The following is a 21,087-nucleotide window of genomic DNA, read 5'->3' on the forward strand; positions in this document are numbered from 1 at the left end:
AGATCACAGGCTGACATTTTTAGCCTGACCAGTCCAGTTCGCCTGTGTCTCGGGGGCCACTGATACACCCTAAAGAGCATATCAATGATTAGCTCCAGACCTAGCCAGCTGGGGCTGTCAGCGCCCACCATCTGGTTTCTCCCCTAAAATGTCTGGAGAAGTTTGCGGCTTTGCCTCTAGATCCAGAGGAGGTGACATGGCTCCTGCAGAGAACTGGCTCCAGGCAGGTCTCCCCTTGGAGCGGGAGCAAAGCCCCGGTCACAGTGTCGCAGGTCCACCTGTGGGCGGCTGGGGGTCTGAACGTGGGGGTGTGATAACTGGGAAGGTCGTGGATGGGCCAGTCCTGACCCAGGCAGATGCACACCGGCCCTCCTGAAGCCAGGATTGTGAGGCCGGAGCAGAGCCGGGAGCAGGTCCTTGTAGATAAACGGTCAGCTTTTCTCACCAGGGCTCTGCAGGGAACCAAGCCCTGCAGAAAACTGAGTGACTGTTTCCTCAGTTCTCCCAAAGATGCTAAATAGCTGGTCCCACTCTAAATACAGAGGAGAAAGAAATTCAGTACATACAGTGGACGCCTTAGGGCATCTCCTGGAACCTCCTTTGACGAGGGCTGACTTCAAGCCATTTTCCTCGTACCAAGTGTCCCCCGATGGATCACCTCCCCTACTCCAACGGCAGAGTCTTCCGCGTGCCTATCCCTGTATATTACTTAGAAAGAACGTATTTCCAAATCATCAGGAAAGTGTCTACTGATGACCCAGATGCTGAAGACGCCAGTGTCCCAATGGTCAGGGTTCCTTCAGGTCGGGGGTCAGAGAGACTTTCTGTTTTGCTCTCCGTCCCTGTAATCCTTGCCTTAAAGGCAGGAGGAGACAGTGGTACACAGAGCTCGGAGGTGCTGTTTCTTCAAACAATAATTTATAATTGTAATGTCATAAGGCTCATTATAGACAATATCAAAACATAGGGGAAATAGAGAAAATAACCAGTAATTCTTTGTCTTATTAGCTAAAGGTGTCAGCCATGGTCACGTTTCCTGAGTGCAGGCGTGCGTACACACTTTTCCTTTTGTAGCTGAGATACCTTTATGCACAAACACACATATTCACATACATTCTGATTCCTGCTCGTTATTATTGTTTGCTTATCATATTACAGTAGTCATTTTCCCATGTCACTAAAAATTCTTCCTGAACATCGTTTTCAGAGGGTATTATGGTCCATCGTATGGCTGGGTTAAGCCATTTGCCTATATTTGGACACTTACATGGTTTCCAATAAATATACTTTCCAAGTCCCCAAGTGGATCCGCAGACGCAGGCTCCTTCCCCTGGCCTTTGGCGCCTGTCCCCAGAGAGACTAAGCCAAACCCCATGATAAACAGAGCCACTGACACACTTCGCAGCTGAGACTCTCGCCAGATGGGCGAGACCGACTAGGGAAGGGGAGAAAAGACTCCCCGATGGCTAATCCCGGGACAGGGACACGCGAGGCCACCCCTGCTCCTTCTTGAGGCTCAAATTCCTGATGTTGGTACATCTGCCAAGCAGGGCAGCCCTCCGCCCCCCCAGGACCAGTCACCTGCGTGCACCGTGGCAGAACTGGCGTGCCCGGCTTTCCTCGGACTTGGGAGGAAAGAGTTGTTCCTACTGACAAAGAGAATCAAGTCTCCAGCCTGGGAAATTTCAGGTGTGGGCAGGATGTCAAGGAGGGGAGGGCACTGGTCCATCCTCCTGCTTCCGAGGCCCTGCCCCAAAGGCGCCCCAAGGTACCAAGTCCTCCTGGTACCGGTTCCCTCCCCCAGAAAAGCAGAGGAAGGGTGTCTCGGCTCAGCTGACCCAGGTGAGCTCTCAGCTGCCGTCCTGGGACATCCGCCCACGAGCCCCAGCTGTCCAGGCTCCAAAGGGGAACCTCACGCTTGCCGGCCTGTCCGGTCTTATGGGTTCCCGCAGGCGCCGTCTGATTTCCCCTCCTGTCAGCCTTGCAGTGTAGGGCTAGACAGGCTTTAACCTGCTTGACAGACAAAGGAGCTGGGGCTGAGGAGGTCACCCAGCTGGTGACCAGGGACGCTCTCGAACACCTCCTTCTGACTTCATGTTCACAGAAAAAGTCTGTCTCTCAGCCTCCTTTCTGAGCACCCCCTTGAGTGGCGGATGCCTGCCGTGCACCCGCCTGGGGCAGGTGCTACGCCTGGAAGCCCTCTGCGCTCTGGGGCGGGAGCTGGCTCGGCCCACCCTGCCCTCGGTGGTCCCAGGATGGCTTCTCCCTGATGCAGACCCAGGGCTCGCTCACCCAGCCTGCGGCCCCGGAATCGCCACCCCGCACCCCCTCCACCCCAGGTCCTGCAGCCGCTGCGGTGGAGGCCGTGGTCTCTCCACTCGCCCCCTCCCGGGACGCTGGGTCACTAAGGGTCTTTGTGGCTCACAGGAGCCCTTACTATTTAGGGCATTTATTGCTCGTCACAAATGGGAATAAACAGAGGGAAGCAAACGGCCCACACGGGAAGTGCAGTCACTCGGGATCCAGCACGGGGACCCCTCCACGTGGGGCTGCCGAGCTGGAGGTGTGGCCGCTGGGAGCCAAGCGTGAGTCACACAGACACCCCAGACCTATCGGGAAGAATGAACTGGCTCACTAGTAAGTTTACATTGATCACATGTGGAAATCGTTTTCAGATGGGCTCCAAACATGTATTTTTTATTTAAAACAACACAGGATTTATTAGGAAATCATGTCATCAACCCTTCCTGCGTGTGTCCCGAATGCATATCTTCACAGAGGGAAGTCTGACGTGGCGTTGGGTGTGTGTGCACATGTGTGCGTGCACGCGTGAGCATATTCTTGGGACGCTGGGAAACAGAAGGATGTGATGGGTTCAAGGTCAAGTTCAGTCAGTGCTGATACATTCAATCTGCAGGGTTAGTGACTCAGCCCCTTCTAATTCAAGGGCACTGAAACTTCAACAAACACATTATTAAAATTCATTTCACTTGTTTCTTTTTCCTTTGTATTAACGTGGCTACTAGACCATTTAAAATTGCTGGTATAACTCCCACGATGTTTCCATTGGGTGGGGCTGGTCTAATACGGTGTTCCATCGATGGAACGAAAGAATTTTCAGTTCTTTATTGAATCTTTATCCTTTAGAAATTAAAGCAAGAGAAGATAAACACGGTACGTACAATAGGATTTTGTTCAGTATAACCTCCCATCATTGTATAATAAAGAGCAAGGTCTCTTTTAATTATCTTCCCATTCACATACCATGAACTTCAACGTTTCAGAGTGTGCAGTTCAGTGGTTTTTTTAGTAATTCACAAAGTTGTGCCACCAGTCCTACTATCTAATTCCAGGATGTTTCCATCTGCCGCAAAATACACCCCGCACCCACGAGCAGCTCCTCCCCAGGTCCCGCCCCCGCCCCCCCAGACGCTGGCGACCGCTCATCTGCCTTCTGTCTCTAAGGGTGCGCCTGTGCTGGCGTCTCATGTGCGTGGAACCGTACAGCACGGGGCCTCTGGGCTCTGCTCCTTCTCCGTATCATGCTTTCAAGGTTCATCCCCGTTGGAGCGTGGCACTTCATTAGCGTTATGGCTGAATAATAGTAATGTTTATGGTTACACCACAGCAGCTGATGGGTATCCGGGTTGTTTCCGCATTTTGCCCGTTATGAATAATGCTGCGGTGAACATGCGTGTGTAAGTTTTTGTGTGGACACGTTTTCATTTACCTTGGGTATATATAGGACCTAGGGGTGGAACTGCTGGGTCATAGGGTAACTGTGTTCAGCTGTTTCAGGAACCGCCAGGCTTTTCCAAGGCGGCTGCACCATCTTACATTCCCGCCAGCAGTGTATGAAAGTTCCAGTTTCTCCACATCCTCGCTGACACCAGCTATTATCTGACGTTTTTATTTTTTTTTAATCATAGCCACCCTAGTTGGTGTGAAGTGTATCTCACTGGGGTCTTGCTAACCTCAGAGGACACGGGTTTATTTCATGAAATAATGTGGCGATTTCCTCAAATCCCTTCCGTCTTCCTAACGCTCCTTCTCCAGACCTGCCGTATTTATTCTCGTGGTTTCACTGTTGCTTGCACACCTGCCACTCCCAGATGTGCGTCTCAAGCCCAGGTCTCTCTCCTGAGCCGTCGGTCTTAACTAAAGCCAGCTCCTTGGGCATTTAACCGTCATCCCGGCCCAAACCGCCGTCACCCCACTTCCCACCCGCCTTCCCTCCATCCTCCACGTCATGGTTTTAAAGCATCACCATCTCTCCTGTCAACCGAGCTGGAAGTCCTGGGGGCTTTCCCCACTTAACCAAATCTTATGAACTGTCCCCCAGAAATGAGCATAGAATTCACCTCAAGGCGGTCACTGTCAGCCTCGGTCTGGGGTCCTATCACGTCCTGCCAGAGCTGTCTCTCCAAATACAACCTGACCGTCACTTTCCTGCCTAAAAGTGTGTGTTTCCGTTTCCCATCATGTGAGGCCCATGCGTGAACTCTGGCGTCTGGAGTGATCTGGCCCCAGGGCAAGGTTCTGGTCTCAGCCCCTCCACCCTGCGCCCAACAAGTCCCGTGCTTTGCCCGTTTTGACCCTCGCGCTGAGAGAGTCCTTGCGTGTCTCCTGTCCCAGGAGAGCCCTCTGAAGGAGGCCCCCTGGGATGACGCTTCAGTCCCATGTCCTCCTGGCCCGGCCTCCACTGCATAGACACAGGGTCCTGTACTGGGGGGGTGTGTGGCCTCCCTGATGTAAGGGTTTGACATCCTCCTTCACTGCCTCCCCCCACTAGATTTTTTTCCTTTTTAATATTTATTTATTTATTTGGTTGCACCGGGTCTTAGTTGCAGCAGGCGGGCTCCTTAGCTGCGGCTCGTGGACTCCTTAGTTGTGGCTCGTGGGCTCCTTAGCTGCGGCCCGCCACCTCTTTAGTTGTAGCATGTGAACTCTTAGTTGCGGCATGTTGGATCTAGTTCCTTGACCAGGGATCGAACCTGGGCCCCCTGCACTGGGAGCATGGAGTCTAACCCACTGCGCCACCAGGGAAGTCCCCCCGCCCCGGCAGCTAGATCTCGACTTCTCTCCCAGCAGTGGAAGGACTAGACCCACCTCCCAGCTGTCCTGGGGCTTAAAGGCTCAGCTCAGTGCTCAGGCTGGTCCCCGGCTCTGACCCTCCCCCACCAGCGTGTCTCAAACGGGAAGACCCAGCCTTTTCACTCTACTACAAGGGGGTCCCAGCTCCCTTGCAGCTCCCTGACCTCGACTGCGGGAAGGGAGCTGCCTCTGGGAGTCGTGACGACCCCGCAGCATGAAAGAGGGAACTTTCCAGAACAACCTGCAGGTGCCCAAGGCCTGGGAGATGGAGGCTCGGGTGTGGCAATTTCCTGGGGTACAACCTGCAGGAAGAGTCGGCAGCGGGGGAGGTGGCACTGGAGCCAGCAGTCCCTCATCCCCGTGGTCCCTTCCGTCCAGAGGCATCGGGAGACCCCTCACGGTGGCACAGGGGGCCTGGAACGTGGGGGGTCCCCGAGGCCCGCAGGGCTGTCGTCCCTTCTGCCCTGTCCTGCGGGCGTGGGGGTCTGGGAGGCACACCCACCAGACCTGTGGATTACCTGAGGCCCAGAGGGAGTGCGAACTTGGAAACAGCGGAATCAGGATCCACAAAGTTCTGGTCAGACTGGGATGACGGGCTCAGTATGACAGGTGGAGGGGACCTTGTTCCGTGGGACCCTGGGGGTGGAGCCAGAGGGCTTCCTGCCATAGAGTCAGCTTCAAAAAAAAAAAAAAAAAAAGGCTTGGTTTCCTCAGGAAGAACTGAGCTCTCAGTCCCTGGAACCTACAGGTAGGGTTGAAATATTTCATTCCATCCCAGCAAACATTTGTTACATGCAAAGCACTGGGCCAGGCCAGATGCCGGGGACAGAAATAAACGGCCGGTCCTGCCCTCAAGCCACTCACCATCTAGTCCCAGTACAGCGCAGAGAGGGCTACAGGGCAGCCACCCGGGAGGGGCTCCCGGCCCAGGGCCTGGGCTGCATGTGGATGGTCCATTCCGAGGAATTAACTATTATTAACCTTTTAGGTAAGAGAACAGTGTCGTAGCTCTCTTTCTCAAAAGTTGCCATCTTTTAGAGATACACACTGATTTGTCTGTGCATGAAGCGATGTACCTGGGATTTGCCCTGAAATAATGTGAGGGTGAGAGAAACACAGGTGGGCAGACAGTGATGACTGAGCTGCCAGGAGGTCATTATGCTCTAGTTTTATGAACCGTTGAAGTTTCCCCAAATACAAAGTTAAAAAGAAGGAGGAGGGGACTTCCCTGGCGGTCCAGTGGTTAAGAATCCACCTTCCAATGCAGGGGACGCGGGTTCCATCCCTGGTCAGGGAACTAAGATCCCACCTGCCGCAACTACTGAGCCCGCGTGCCGCAACCAAAGAGGCCGTGTGCCGCAACAAAGATCCCGAGTGTCGCAACTGAGACCTGATGCAGCCAAATAAATAAAAATAAATATTAAAAAATTTTTTTTAATTAAAAAAAAGAAGAATGAGGCAGAGGAGGAGAAGTTGGGGGGAGGAGGACAGTCAGGCAGGCAGCGGGGGGACAGGACACTGGGCGGCATGAACAGCACCTTGAAGGCAGCCAGGCCGTGTGTCCTGCACGGTGACTGGAGTGCGGGCAGGAGGGGGCGGGGCACAGCCGCGGGCAGCGGCCACGTCACGAGAGCCTGTGGGCCTGCTCAGGGGTCTGGGGCTCATCCCAAAAGCCCGGCCCCACTGACCAGGTGACATTTCCGAGAGATGGCCCCGGTTGCAGGTGCAGGTGGCTTGGAGAGGGCAGTGAGGCGGGCAGGGGACCAGCTTGGCCCCAGCACAGCGGTGCCGAGGGTGCTGAGGTGTCAGGAAGGCAGGTGAGGGAGCAGGGAGGTGGGGCTGCCGTCCCAGGTCCGCTCCGGGGACGTGGCGCCTGCTGCTGCATCCTCCCTCCTCTTTCCCTATTCGGCCCGACACGGGCTCCAGAATCTTCAGGACCCAGTGCAGAACTGAAGTGTGAGGCCCCTTGTCCAGGAATTAAGCTTTTCAAGATGGTGACTTGAAGCCTGAAGCCGAGCTCGGGGCCTGGGGCAGAGCCCAGTCCAGGCCTCTGTCCAGAACAGGCGGGAGGAGCTGTGGGAGAGCCAGGCCCCCTCTCACAGCTGGGCAAGAGGACGGCGTGTCCCTCCTGCCACCCCGGGACCTCAGTGGGACCCAGGGACGTTACAATTACCTTTCAAAATACTATGTAAAATAGAGTTGCCACAGAAAGTTGGAATATGAACCCTAGATAACTGGGACAAAGCAATGTCAAAATTGAAGGAAACGATCTCTTATAATCATTATAAGCACTAAAATTGAGACAAGCTACTTAAAAATTATCAAACTGCTCATCTCACTCCCTGGGTCCCACTGAGGTCCCAGGGGCGGCAGGAGGGACAGGAGGCAAACGCTCGCATCTGAGCGGCCCTTTACAGCCTTCTCCAGACTCACTGGCTTGCGTCTGCCTGGGACGAATTGCAGGCGCTCAGGGCAGCCGAGCCCGGCGGACAGCAGAGGGCCAAAGCGACTTGTTTGTTTCTACCGTGTGCTTTCCCAGTTTCTCCAAAAATGGGGTTTGCTACAAGCTTCCTACCCTGAGTCACCAGACCCAGCGGCCAGAGACAGGTCCCTGAGGCCCACAGAGACACTGCCGCTGAGCCTTCGGGGCAGAGGAGATCCACCAGACACCCTTCCTTCTGCCCTGGAGGTGGTTCCTTCCAGCCTCACACCGCCCGCGGGGGTCTGGCCAGGGCAGGCCCAGTGCAGCCGCGACCCACCCCTGACCTGGCGCCCCCTTCCCCGCAGGGAAATGCCGGTGACCGCAGACAGACCCCTCCCTTCTTTGGGTGGCTTTTGGAGCTCGTAGGAGGGGGCAAGGGCCCCAGAGTCTCCCCTGTCCCCGCCGGCAGGTGTCCTTCCCCTGGTCAGCACTTCACGTTTCTTTCACACGAAGTCTTTGCCCTCGAGGACCTCAGGCTGCCAAGGGGCAGAGTTTGGTGAGGTGTTCGGTGCAGGGGCTGCACCACCGAGTCTCCACGTCACCTGCTTCCCAGAAGACGCTGGCCTCCCTCCCTCCACGCACAGGGCAAAGCGGACACAGAGGCGGCCTGGCCTCGCGCTGGACGCCAGCAGAAAGTGCCCCGTGTGCCGGGTTCACCAAGCACCCCCCATCCCGGGAGGTAAAGATGAACTGTTTACACTGGGTGGGAGGCAGCGCCCGAGCCCCCCTGCCCTCTGAGCAGCCCTCATATTTATCACTGCGCTGACCGCATAGTTGCTGGAACGAGGCCGGGCAAGGGTCAGGCTCCGTGGTGGGTCCTGGCACAGCGCCGCTGGGCTGCGTGATGGGGAATCAACGCCCATCTCTGTCCCTATCCGTCCCTCCTAGCTGCTGCTGACCTGAGGGGCTTTGGTTTTTTGTTTTGTTTTTCTTTTTCCTTTTTTTTGCTATGAAACTGAAATATCTAAAGACAATTTTCTTTCCTTTTCTTTTTCTGCAACAACTTTTTTTTTCCTTATCATAAAAGTAATCCAGACATTAGATAACTCAGACATTAGTTTGGGGGGAAAGTTAGATTGCTACCTCCTAACATACTCCAAAATAAATCCCAGCTGATTTAAAGATCTAAGCTAAGATCCCTCAAGGTTCAAAATTAGGGTAAGAATTTACCAGGAAAAAGGAGGAAAAGCTTTCCAAGCAGTGAGAACGTCGTCGCAAAAGCCCGCAGTCTGGGTCCCTCGAAGGCGAAGGCAAAGGTGGGGCTGGTGGGAAGGAATGCAAGTTGGGGTGAGGTCTTGGGAGTCAGGGCTTACCCTGGGGGGCTGGGGAGCCACCAGAAGGTTTCAGGGAAGGGAGTGAGTTGGCAGATCTGTACTCCAGAAAGGTCCCGATGCTGCGGTGGGAAGAGTGTCCCGGCAGAGAGCAGGCCAGTGAGAAGGTCTGCAGTGACCCAGGTGAGAGGTGACAGGGCCTGGGCCAGAGGAGCACTGGTGAGGATGGAGAAGGTAGTGAGGAGGATGAATCTCTTGGGAAGGGGAGCAGGGATGAGTGAGGCAGAGGGGTCCACGCCGCCCCCCACATGCTACACCACCCCTTCTCATCAGGATGGGTTTGGGGACCCACCCACCAAGATGGAGCAGGTGTGGTGGCGGGGAGAGAAGTGGAGTTTTGGGGGTGCATTGGGGCTCGTAAGCTGAGATGTTCATTAGACAGTTGGTTACTAGGGTCCGAACCTCCGTAGGGGGTTCTGGCCCGGAAGTACAGCTTCAAGAGACCCCAGGACATAGAACCCAGCTGATGCCATCAGAGTGGACGAGGTGACCCAGGGAGAGTCTAAAAGAGCAAATGAAGGAGGCTTCAAGGAAAACCTTGAAAAGACCCACGTTTAAGGGGCAGGCAGAGGAGGACGGCCTGGGGACTGAGAAGGAGCTGCCAGAGGGCCAGGAGGTGGCTCGAGGGGGGAGGGGAGGGCTGGTCCACAGTGTCACATGTTTTCCAAGCAACTAAGCAAGATAAGGAATAAAAGACCTAAATCCAATTTAGCAACAAGGTCAGTGATGATCTGGGTGAGACATTTCCATGGAATGTTGGGGGTTGAGGCGAAACTGTGTTGGATCCAGAGATGAACAGGGATTTAAAAAGAACTCTTTGGGGGAGGCTGGGGTAAAAAGGATAGAGACAGAGGGCACCTGGGCGGGGCGGTGGGCTTGAGGCAGGATCTGGTCGTCCTGGTGCTGGGAGAGGTGTGAGCACTTTTACAAGGCGATGGGAGGGGGCCAGGGAAGGGGAAGAGGTTAGGGTTCTGGGAGGCGGAGGTGCAGGGCGTGGGGCTGGGAGCCAGAGCCCCAGGCAGGGGAGCCCTGGACAGGAGGAGGGAGGATTCCCGCAGTTGGTTTCTGTTTATTCCGGGGACGTTCGTGGAGGAGGCGGTCTGCTGAGACTGGGGGTCGGGCGGGTCAGGGGCAAGGAGAGCAGGAGGGGCTGTAGACTGGCACATGCGCTCAATGAGGACGCCTGACTTTGCCGGGAGCTCCTGTGCGCTGGGCACTGTTAGAGCTCCATGCAACTTTGTTGAAGCCACTGGACAGCCCGGGAAGGACTGTGGTCCCCAAGTTCACGTGAAAGCAAAGGCTGGACCCGGGCATTCTGCCGTCAGAGCTGGGGCTCAGGAGGCGGTGTGTCTAGCAGCCTTGGTGCGGAGCAGCACAGACATGCAGTGGGCGAGAGTCAGGCCGGGGCTTGCATGGTGGCTGTGACCACGGTTGAGGATTTTGTAAGGATGTGATTGACACACTCGGTACAAGGAGGGTTGGGTGGTGAAGCAGTCCAGGCAGCTGGTGTAGAGAAGCCAGAACCTGGGTTTCGCTCCAGGGATGCTGTTTCTGGGTACAGACCCAAAAGGACTGAAAGCAAGGGGACTTCCCTGGCGGTCCAGTGCTTAAGGCTGTGCCTTCCCATGCAGGGGACGCAGGTTCGATCCCTGGTCGGGTAACTAAGATCCCACATGCCGCGGGGCAGCTAAGCCCACACCCTGCAACTAATGAGCCCGCGCTCTAGAACTCGTAGGTCACAATTAGAAGTCTGTGCGCCACAACACGCGACGCAACCAAAAATCCCGCGTGCCGCAACTAAGACCCGACACAGCCAAATAAATAAATAAGTAAATAATTAATTTAAAAGAAAAAAAATGCACAACCTAAAACTTGAGGACTATTTTTTAAAATAAGTAAATAATGAAGTATGTGAAAACGATTTTTTAAAAAAAGGATTGAAAGCGGGAACTCAAGACACACCCCTGCCCAGCCACGCTTAGCAGCTGATTCACGCAGCCAAAAGGCGGAAGCAACCCAAGGGTCCATCCGAGGATGAGTGCACAGACGAGATGTGGTCTGCACATATAATGGGATGTTAGCCTTAAAAGGAAGAAATTCTGAATTCGAGCTTTTCGAGGGTCCCTGTCCGGCAGGTGATCCCTCCATTAGCAGGACCTCATCTCACTCTCACCCACGCACCTTCCTCAGCAACAAGAGCGTCCGCGGTGATCGGGGTGAGAACTGAGTAGTCAGTGGGGGGCTCCAGCCTTGTCCTGAAGGACCACGTTCCAGGTGGTGGCCCAGAGGGAAGCCGCTGGGGAAGCAGCCGGAAACTAGCCCATGGGTGCCAGTCTTGGGGGTCAGGTCTCGGCCTGAAGGTAACCGGTCTCTGGTTTGGAGAAGCAAACGCAGCCTCTCCCAGCTGCTCCGTCCTTTGGGATAAAGCGGTAGAGGTGGAGGGTAACGCCATAAAAGTGGAATAAAGTGGCTGCCAGGGGCCCCCGCCCCGAGCCTCCCACCTTGGTCCCCAGGGCCGCCTCCCTGTTTACCGCCTTCCTTCAAGGGCCATCCTGGGGGGCAGGCTCTGGTGCTGGCCGGCTGGTCTTGCTGCCTCTCAGCTCCCACCTCCCTCCCCAGCTCCGGACATCCTCGAGGCTGGGAGCCTAAGCAGACTCCTCGAGGGCCTCTGGGCCCCGGCTGGGGCTTGGCTTCCTCAGGAGAGGCTGTGGGGAACGTAGAAGTGGCCCCCGCTGGCCCTGCTGGGAGGCAGAGCCTGGGCCGTCTTTCCAGGGGACGCGGGGTCACCTGCATCCTCCCCCAGCAGCCCGGGCCTCACACTGCCCCGCCGGTCTGACCCGGCTCAGCAGTCTGCCTAAGCGGTCCTGGGCTGCAGGCCTGGGGCCGGGCGGGAAGGCAGGTCAGGGTCCTCAGGACTGACTTCCAAGCCTCCGTCTATTTCATTTCTGGCCCTTGCCAAGCACACAGGCCCTCTGAATTTCAGTGTCAGTGCCAAGTAATGTGGGAAAAGCAACATGGGGAAGGAGAGGCCCGGGGTTGCAGACGCTGACTCCTTCAGCATCTAATAAGCAGTGGCCCCCAGGCGCACACGTCCCCGCGTGCCTTGAGCAGGTGGGAGCCTTCCTTTTTTTGACCTTCTTTCCCACGAGGCTGTTTCCCCACCAGCCTACCTTAGCAGAGGCCACGGGGCCCCTCCTGCCAGCCTGGACGTGAAATCCAGGGGAACCAGGGAATGCTGGCTGCCCGTCCCACTCCAGTCCCGGGCTCCTGGGGGATTCCCGGCCTGCCCTCTCTGCACCCCAGGGGCCAAGCCTTTCCAGGGGACGCGGGGTCACCTGCATCCTCCCCCAGCCCGGTGCAGAGCTGTCCCTCTGTGTGTGCCAACGACCGGGCACCCAGGGGACGAACGTCAGGTGTGCTCCACGTGCCTTGCCAGGAGCTCCTGGCGGCGGTGGCATCCACTCCTCGGATGGCAGGAAGGGCAGTGAAGAGCCCAGGAGATCTGAGCTTGGCCTCCAACCTCTCACTTCCCCCGATACGCCGTCCGCAGAGCCAGGAAAACGTTAGCACTGGCCCCCGGCCCACGTGCTCCCCTTCCACACACTGTCCAGCGGCGTTGGGTTTTCCGTGTTTGTTTCCAAGATACTCTGACGACGTGATAAAGGCGTGTAGGGACAGCGAAAGGCAGCCCGTGAGACACCAGGGAAGGTCATCGCGGGTGAGGCCCTCACCCCCACGTCCCCAAGCTTCCTCCTGCTAAGCCCGGAGCTCAGCTCCCTCTGCCTGCTTGGATGGATGGATGGATGGACAGACGGTCAGGAGTAACGGGAGGGACGGCTCAAGGCAAGCCCTCAGCACAGCGTTTCAGTGAAACCCAGGACGGCGGGCTGTGGAGGAAACGGTTCAGACCCCAGAGCTGGAGGCCCGGCCTCCTCCGGGGTAGCTGTGCGGCCTTGGGTTTCAGTTTCTTCCTGTGTGAAATGGGGACGATGACAGCCCTGCAGAGCATCGCACTGGGGCTGAGCATTCCGGGAGGGGCGGGGGCCGCGGTGCCCACACCAGACGCGGCCAAAGCTGGGAAATGGCCGGTTTCCTCACTGGGCGGGACAGTGGGTGCCTTGCCGTCCCTGGTGTGCGGTCCCCAGGATGGGCTGGAGCCTGGGTGTCAGGGGTGGCTCCTCTTAACCTCTTGACCTTGGCCCCTGGGCTCAGGGCCCACCAGGCACACACGTCCCTGGGCGTCCTGAGCAGGCAGGAGGCTTTCTTTTGGGAGTCGAGGGGCACAGCCTCCAGCACAGCTTGTTGTGTTCGCAGGTGCGGACTGGCGCTAACCCTATCCACCCATGCGGCTCCAGACTGGGAGCACGGAGGGCCCTGAGCGTGTCCTCGCCTGGCATGGCCATCGTCCCGACAGGCACTGCCCACTTGCAGGCCTTGTGTTGGGAGCTGCAGAGTTGGGAGCAGCGTCCTGGGCCTCAGAGAGTGCGAGAAGCCACGGTGCTGCCCTCACAGTGAGGGGCCCAGACCCCAGCCCAGCAATGGGAATTCCACTCCCAGCCCCCGTTCTCAGGGGACTAACCAGACACCAGTTATGGGCAGGAGCTGAGTGTCTGTATGAGCCCTGAACACCCCAAAAAGTATGTTTCCGGGAATGTTAACCAAGGGGTGTCAAAGTCCTATGCCCCCTCCTTCGGTGCCCCCTCCCCCTCCCCCAGCTCCAAGCCACCCTCTGGGTCTCAGTTTCCTGCAAGCTGCCTGCCAAGCCAATGAACGCCCGTGCAACTATAGGCAGAATTTCCCCGACAGCCCTGGAGGGAACCGGTAGCCTTCTAGGGGATGATCAGTTGTTACAGACCTGCAGCTCAGTCCAGTGAGCTGGCCTAGGCCTCAGTAGGGGCTCCTGCCCGCGAACCACCAAGGGAAACGGGCACCGCCGCCCCTCCCAGGACTGCCAGCCCCAGGAATACCACTTCCCCCCAAAGGCAATGGCCTCTGCTGAAACTTCTTGTTGGGAGAATCTAGACTCTTTCTTCTTGGTGGAAAACAGTGAGAGAGCTGGCCCTCCGTGCAGCAGGAGGCTGGAGGGAGTGAGCTCTCCGGGCCCCCGTGAACCCTGGCCCTGCCCCTGTGCTGCCCTCACGCCCGCCAGCCCTGTAAGGGAGCTGCCCTCCCAGGGCACCTTCGGGCGCCCCCAGCCCATGGCCGTCTCCTCCCTGCCCTCCCTTGTAGACAGACGGCCCTGACAGCTGCTGTGCCTGACATCAGAGGTCACCAGGTGCCTGGAGAGAGTGGGGGCCAGGGCCCCAGCCCTCGGCCAGCCGGCTTCAGGGGAGAAGCAGGGGGTGCGAGCTGGGCTGTGAGACACGGAGGGGCTGGTGGGGAGTGCAGGTGCAGGACAGGAAGGAGAGGTGTTTGGGGGGGCGCTCTGAGCACGGGAGCAGGACACGCCCCCTGATGCTGTCCCGGGAAATGGAACCTTGACCAGGGAGGAAAAAGAAGCAGCCCCGGCCAAGGCCCAGGGGAAATGCTGTCTTCTAAGGGGCTCCGCTCCACACCCTTGAGGCTGTCAGCGCCCCCAGAACTGCAGTGAAGTCTGGGGAGAGAGTTCTGGCAGCGCGTCCCTGCCCGCAGCCCGGATGCACCGGACACAGACCTTCAGGGGCCTCGCCACGCAGCCCTGGGGACATAGAACCATCTGGGTGGGCATCACCCTGCTCTCGCCCTGGGGAAGGAGCAAATGCACCTAAACTCCAGGCGGTGGCCACACCCCTGCCCCTTGGCTCCGCCCCTCGGCTCCGCCCCCTCCAGGCTAGCGGGTCTGCTCTGCACTCCCTCCCCTTCTGAGGCGTTTCCCAGGCTCCACCTGCCCTCTGGGGGCCTGCGACCCCTCCTTGCAGATGCCTTGGGCCAGGATTACTCTTCCTCAGGTGATGGGTCACAGGAAGGACAGAGGGGACCTGGTGGCAGTCAGCGTGAGCTCGCAGGGCACCGCTGGGCCAGGGGCTCAGTGCAGCACACCAGGCGGGGAGGGGGTCCTCATTTTCAGCGACTTCCTGACAGGCACGCACTTCCTTTCCTCTCCTGCTTTGGCAGTGGAAGTGGGAAATGCTCTCCCCCGTCCAATCAGACGAGACTTCCCGGGGAAGTGGTGCAAGGCCCAAGGTGGGGAAAGACACTGCATCCTGCCGTCCACACCCGCCAAAGACGCGTCACCTGGGTCCTGACCACGTGAAGGTACAGAGCAAAGTCATGAGGCCAAAAGGCCTGGAGGAGCTGGGGGCCAGGAGCTGCTTCCTCCCCTGACCCTGACCCTGGACTCACGGCAGGTCCCTGCCACTGTCACAGGTCCTTAGAGATTTTCCGAGTTCACCCTTTCCACTCCCCTGCGTCCACGAGGAAGTCCCTAACCACGCCTGTGGGCGCCCCTGACCCGAAAGCTTTTCCCAAAGGAAGAGGGTAACTCTGCTTAGTCTCATCCAGAGGCGTCAGACCTTTGCTCCATGGAGGTCCCTAGTTCAACTCGACCTAAACCCTCTTCGTCGAGGGGCCTAGAGACAGGAACACAGAGTCACCCCCAGAGGTCACCAGGATGCAGCCCCAGTTCCAGCAGCAGAAGTCGGCCTGGCGTCCGCGTCACGCAAGCAAGGAGGCAGCGTGCTCTGTGCCGAGAAGCTCGGCTCCGCGGAAGCCCGGCCCTGGGACGACGCTGGGCTGCTTCTCCTTTTAAGGCAACGTCTGAGCTCTCGGCCCCAGCCCCACTCATTCCTGGCTATTTGGAGGCAACGATGATTACTCAGCGCCACCCCGCACGCCCCCACCCCCGGCCTGTTTTTCATTAGGTTCTTTTTAAAGGGATGGCGCCCCCCCTGTAGAGCAGACACGTGGCCCATCCCAGCCCACTAGGAGCCGGTGCGGGGAGCGCGTGAGGTCGGGGGAGAATCCCGGTGAAGACAACGCGGGGGCAGAGAGAGGGCTAGGATGTTGGAAAACAGTCCTGAGAGGCTGGGTGCGGGCCGTGCAGGTTCTGCGGGCAGCAGGGGGTGGTGCCTTTGCCCATCCCCCCCCCCGCCCCACGGGGGCGCCAGTGAGACAGGTCTGAAGTCGGGTTCTCGCGAACGCTGGCTGAAGCTGGCGAAGCTATCATCCCTCTGGATCCCCAGTTTCCCTCCAAGCCAGGCCTGCGAGCGGCATGGGAGCTCTGCAGAGGGCAGCGGGACCGTGTGCCGTGGGCACGGCCGGGCGCCTGACCTCCGTCTGGGGGACGGGCCACGGCCCCAGCTCCCCCGCAGCTCCTCGAGGGGACGGCATCTGTGATGGAACCACTCTGAACCCGGGGGGAGGGGGGCTCCCTGGCCAGACGGTGGGTGGGTTCTTACAAACGTCCTAAAAGGGCTGAGCCACGGGGCCCCTCGCTGGCCTCGTATTTGCAAGTTCCTCTCTCCCTTTCGAATCAAGGCACGGTCACCACCCCTCCTGGCCCAGCCCTGGAAGGTGCTCTGAAGGGTCACCCCGGTTCTGGGAGCTGGAGTGAGTGGGAGAGGGCTCTGTGCCCCACGAGCCCCGAGCTGGGCCTGCGAGGCAGGAGGGGGAAGTGGTGCCTTGCAAGGCCCTGGCTCACCAGGCCCCGTGCCCCGTGGCTGCCTCATGGCATTCTGGCAGCAGAGCTAAATGAGCCCTGGGGCTGGTCCCCGAGGGCACGTGTTTGTGGTCCAGGTGCACGCTGTTTCCATAGGGCCAACCGGCACCCCACTCCCTCCGGGACACACGTGAGGAAGGGCCACGTGGGCCGAGTGGGCTTCTGTCCCCACAGCCACCTGGCTCCTGAGAGACAGAACACCTCCCACCACTCGGGCCACAGCCTCCTCCTTTTAAGAACCTTCAGAAGGACGTCGGGGCGTCCCCGGGGGCCTGGCTGCCCTGGGGTCTGTCACAGTTGGACAGGGTTAAATCTAATATCTCATCTTAGGCGATTCAGCTGCTCCCGTGGCTCTCAGAATAAGGTGCGGGATTCACGCTCCAGCCTCTAGCTCAACGCAGCATGCTCGCCACGGCCCCCGCCCCTGCAGCGTGGGTCCAGCTCTCCCGAGGCCAGCTGACCTGGCGGGCCCCGGGCTCCTCACAGAGAGGGCTGGGCCTGAGCAAAGTGCTTACTAAAAAATAAGGGAATTCATGTGGACTTTTCAAAAAGCCACGTATATTTGATGCAAAGGTATGTCCTTTATTCTGTTACGTCTACCTTCCTTCGTTATTGTTGACTCCTTATTTCGACGAGATGAGGATGGTAGACAGAATTTACAAATACTCCTAACTGATGAAATAAAACACAAGCAGTCCTTTGTGGGTCCCTCCAACCTTTGTTTCCTCTGAAAAGGTCTCGGCGGTAAAAACCCCAGGATCTGAGAATCACTGACCTACTGCTGGGAGCCAGGGCAAGGCCCTGAGGCTCCCGCCCGGAGCACAGGAAGCAAGGGGAGCCCAGCAGCCCAGAGATCAAGACAACTAATGTTGTAACGAATACTGTAAAAAATCAAATTTAACACGAAGAACGCAATATGGACAAAAATCTAAAATTTTAAACAAAGACACGACCAGTTCTAGGGATGGTCCAGCGAGGCTCAGCAGGGTCCACCTTCCCGGTCACCCACGACAGAGGGGGGCGCTTCAGGGTCTGAGAGCCTCTGGGGAGGAAGGGCCACAGCTGCCCAGGAATTCCCTTCGGGGCCTCACGACCCTGACGTTCTGTGAGTCCGATGTCAGCTCGGTCTCTGCGTGTGACCCCAGGCCCCCGCACGGCGGCCTCAACGGAGGCTGTCCGGGGGCTCCAGGCGGCTCCATACGTGACCCCACGCTGTCCCCAGGCTCATTCCTCTGCCTCCGTAGCCAGCTCTTCATGTTTATTTTTCTTTCCTGAATTCTTAGGAGGACAAGCAAGTGGAGACCAAGACAGATGCCAAGAAGGGAGAGGAAAGGGGCAGAGATGCCAGCAAAAAGCCCCTGGGCCCCAGACGGGACTCAGACCTGGGGAAGGAGCCAAAGAGGGGCGGTTTGAAGAAAAGCTTCTCAAGAGACAAGGACGAAGCTGAAAGCAAAGGCTCAGAGAGGCCCAAGGAGGAGAAGCTCATCAGGGGCCTCGAGAAGGGCCGGGTCAGGGCCGCGGTGGACAAGAAGGAGGCCGGGAAGGAGGGGCGGGCGCAGGAGGGGACGGCAGCCCCCAGGAAGGACGAGGAGAAGCAGGGCAGTGCGAGCGGAGACAAGGGGAAGAAGGGAGAGGGGAAGAAGGTAGAGGAGAAGAAGGAAGCAAGCCAGAGAGAGGGGACCGAGAAGGTGAAGGGGCAGAGGAAGGACACGGACGCCCGGAAGGAGGGCCAGGAGGTGGAGAGAGGGAGCAGGGACAGGGGTGCCAGGCCGGAGGACGAGAAGGCCAGAAAAGAGGAGCCCCGCCGTGCAGAGGCCCCCCGCGAAGAGCCCAAGAGCCCGGCGCCAGAGAGATCAGCCCCTGGAGACCGCACCGAGCCCGCCGACGGGCCCGCCCAGGCTGAGGAGGAGGCGGCCCCCAGCGTCTTTGACGAGCCCCTGGAGCGGGTGAAGAGCAACGACCCGGAGGTGACCGAGCTCAACGTGAACAACTCAGACTGCATCACCACCGAGATCCTGGTGCGCTTCGCCGAGGCGCTGGAGTTCAACACGGCCGTCAAGGTCTTCGCCTTGGCCAACACGCGGGCGGACGACCACGTGGCGTTCGCCATCGCCATCATGCTGAAGGCCAACAAGACCATCACCAGCCTGAACCTGGACTCCAACCGCATCACCGGCAAGGGCATCCTGGCCATCTTCCGGGCCCTCCTGCAGAACAGCTCGCTGACCGAGCTCCGCTTCCACAATCAGCGCCACATCTGCGGCGGCAAGACCGAGATGGAGATGGCCAAGCTGCTCAAGGAGAACACCACGCTGCTCAAGCTGGGCTACCACTTCGAGCTGGCCGGGCCCCGCATGACCGTCACCAGCCTGCTCAGCCGCAACATGGACCGGCAGCGGCAGAAGCGGCTGCAGGAGCGCCGGCAGGAGCGGGAGGCCCGCGGGGCCGAGGCGCTGCTGGAGGTGCCCCGCGCCGGGGCCCCCGCCCGGGGCTCCCCCAGGCCCTCCCCGCAGTCGTCCCCCAGGGCCGCTCCCAGGACCTCCCCGGGGAAAGGGGGCGCCCCGGCCGCGCCCCCGCCCCCGCCGCCGCCCCTGGCCCCGCCGCTCCTCATGGAGAACCTGAAGAACTCGCTCTCGCCGGCCACCCAGCGGAAGATGGGCGACAAGGTCCTCCCCGCCCAGGAGAAGAACTCCCGGGACCAGCTGCTGGCCGCCATCCGCTCTAGCAACCTGAAGCAGCTCAAGAAGGTGAGTGGGTGCGCTCAGCCGCCGCGCCAAGCAGCGCGGGGCCGGGAGGGGGCTGGCTCATCCCACCGCCCTCTGCCCCAGGCTGGCTGCCCCGCCTTGCCCGCGACGGAGTCTGGCCTTCCTCTGGGGTGGCCCCCTTTAGCCCCTCACCCAGCAGTGAAACCCGTTTCTCCCAGAAATGGAGAAGAAGCTTCAGACCCTTCCTCCCTCCCCCCATTCCCCAAACCCAAATGGTCTTTGTTTTCCTAATTCCCTCTCAGGACCAGCCAAGTCCTACAGGTCAGTTTATCCCAAAGGTCTTTGGGAAGCACTCCGTCCCTGGAGACCCTGCTTCTCAAGGCTCGGCCTCCCTGGGTGGTAGAGTCTCGGTCCTCTGCCCGGCTGTCCCCACCCCTACACGGTCACTCCTGAGACACTGCACAACCTCGACTGTAACTCCAGGGTCATTCGATGACATCCGGTTTTCACAGAAAAGGGGAAGGGCTCCCTCTGTCCACACTTCATCTCTTTGTGAGCCCAGCAGGAAAGGAAGTGAGAGGGATTCCAGAGGCCCCCGCTGGGTTCCCTCCTCTAAACCGGCTCTGCTCTGCCCGGACAGGTGGAGGTGCCCAAGCTGCTGCAGTAGGACCGGGCTGCAGGCGCCATCCGCGACGCCACGCCTGCCCAGGCCCCGCTTCCCAGGGCCGCACAGACCCCGCCCGCCACGCCGGCTGACCTGCCCTGGACGTCCCTGCCCTGCCGTGGGAGAGCTGGAGGCCTGGGCCAGCTCCGGGAAGGATGCCTTCTCTCCTTGCTTTCCTTTTCTTGTCTCTGAGGCTCTCCACAAATGTCTCATACCTGGAGCTGAGGTTTCTGGACAAGAAGAGTCCTTTCAGCACGTGACTGAGAAGACGGCACACCTGGGGCCCATGCGGCTGGCAAGCTGCCAAAGTCCTAGGATCCAGGAACGATGTCTCCCAGGGACCACGTGACCCGCCCGGCCCCACTGCCCCGCTAGGGCCAGGATTCAGGCCTCTGAGGAGCCCTTGGGGCAAGGCCGCTGGGCTGCTGGCTCTCTGTGTGGGGCAAGCCTGGAAGACTGGAGGGCCAAGGGCCCAGGGAAGAGGGAGGAGGGGCTGAGGACACCCCCAAGCCCCTCCCAGCTAATCAGAGGACATGGCAGGGGCCGCGAGCCTGGGGGGAGTGGGCTCCAGACATGAGGAGAGGACAGACAGCAGCTGGACCTGAAGGTTTGATGCCAAAGCAGACATTTCCTCACACCCACCTGCTGCTGTATAAATAGCTGTGTATCTGTTTTTCCATAAGATTTTGATAATATATACGAGCCTTTAGCTGTGCTTAGCTGTGCTCACCTCTGTGCTGTCCCGAGGGTCCCGATACTCACCTGGGCTCCCTGGAGGGCTCCAGAAACTCAGGTTCCCTGCCATGCCTCCCCAGGTTGCCACACACAAGCTCCCATCCGCAGAAAGCAGAGCATGAGGGAAAGACTCGGGGGTGGGGGGGGCTCCCGCTGACCCGCCGTCCAGGCCCTGGGTTCATTGGGCAGAGCCGCCGTCGGGGTGGCAGGCAGAGGGCAGCGCAGGGCGCTGGGATGACTATGTTAGGCGCGTTCTGGATGCTCCTTTGCGACTCTTCCTAACCGCGGGCTCCAGCCATCTCCTCCCATCAGCCCCAGGCCACTGGGGAGCAGTGCCCGCACCGTGGGTGCCCCCACGCCCTCCATCCCCGATATAGCAAAGGCAAAGGCATCTCTCTGGTGTGATCGGCTAAAAGAGCTGCACCCCTGTCGCTGTGGAA

The 21,087-nt window shown here is 58.9% G+C and overlaps 1 protein-coding gene across 1 annotated transcript in view; it reads left to right on the forward strand.

Annotated features, from left to right (window-relative positions):
• The window catches only part of LMOD1 (leiomodin 1), a gene marked incomplete at its 3' end in the record, with an annotated part of 31,921 nt that extends 12,006 nt beyond the window's left edge, over nt 1-19,915 (forward strand). Inside the window, exons 2-3 of the mRNA XM_082856364.1 lie at nt 17,827-19,290; nt 19,889-19,915. Of these exons, the coding sequence (XP_082712490.1) occupies nt 17,827-19,290; nt 19,889-19,915 (1,491 nt within the window). The remainder of the gene's footprint in view (nt 1-17,826; nt 19,291-19,888) is intronic.
• Between the last annotated feature and the right edge of the window lie 1,172 nt (nt 19,916-21,087).

Source organism: Leucopleurus acutus (genome assembly GCF_964270905.1).
Source record: "Leucopleurus acutus genome assembly, chromosome: 2".
Taxonomy (NCBI): domain Eukaryota; kingdom Metazoa; phylum Chordata; class Mammalia; order Artiodactyla; family Delphinidae; genus Leucopleurus; species Leucopleurus acutus.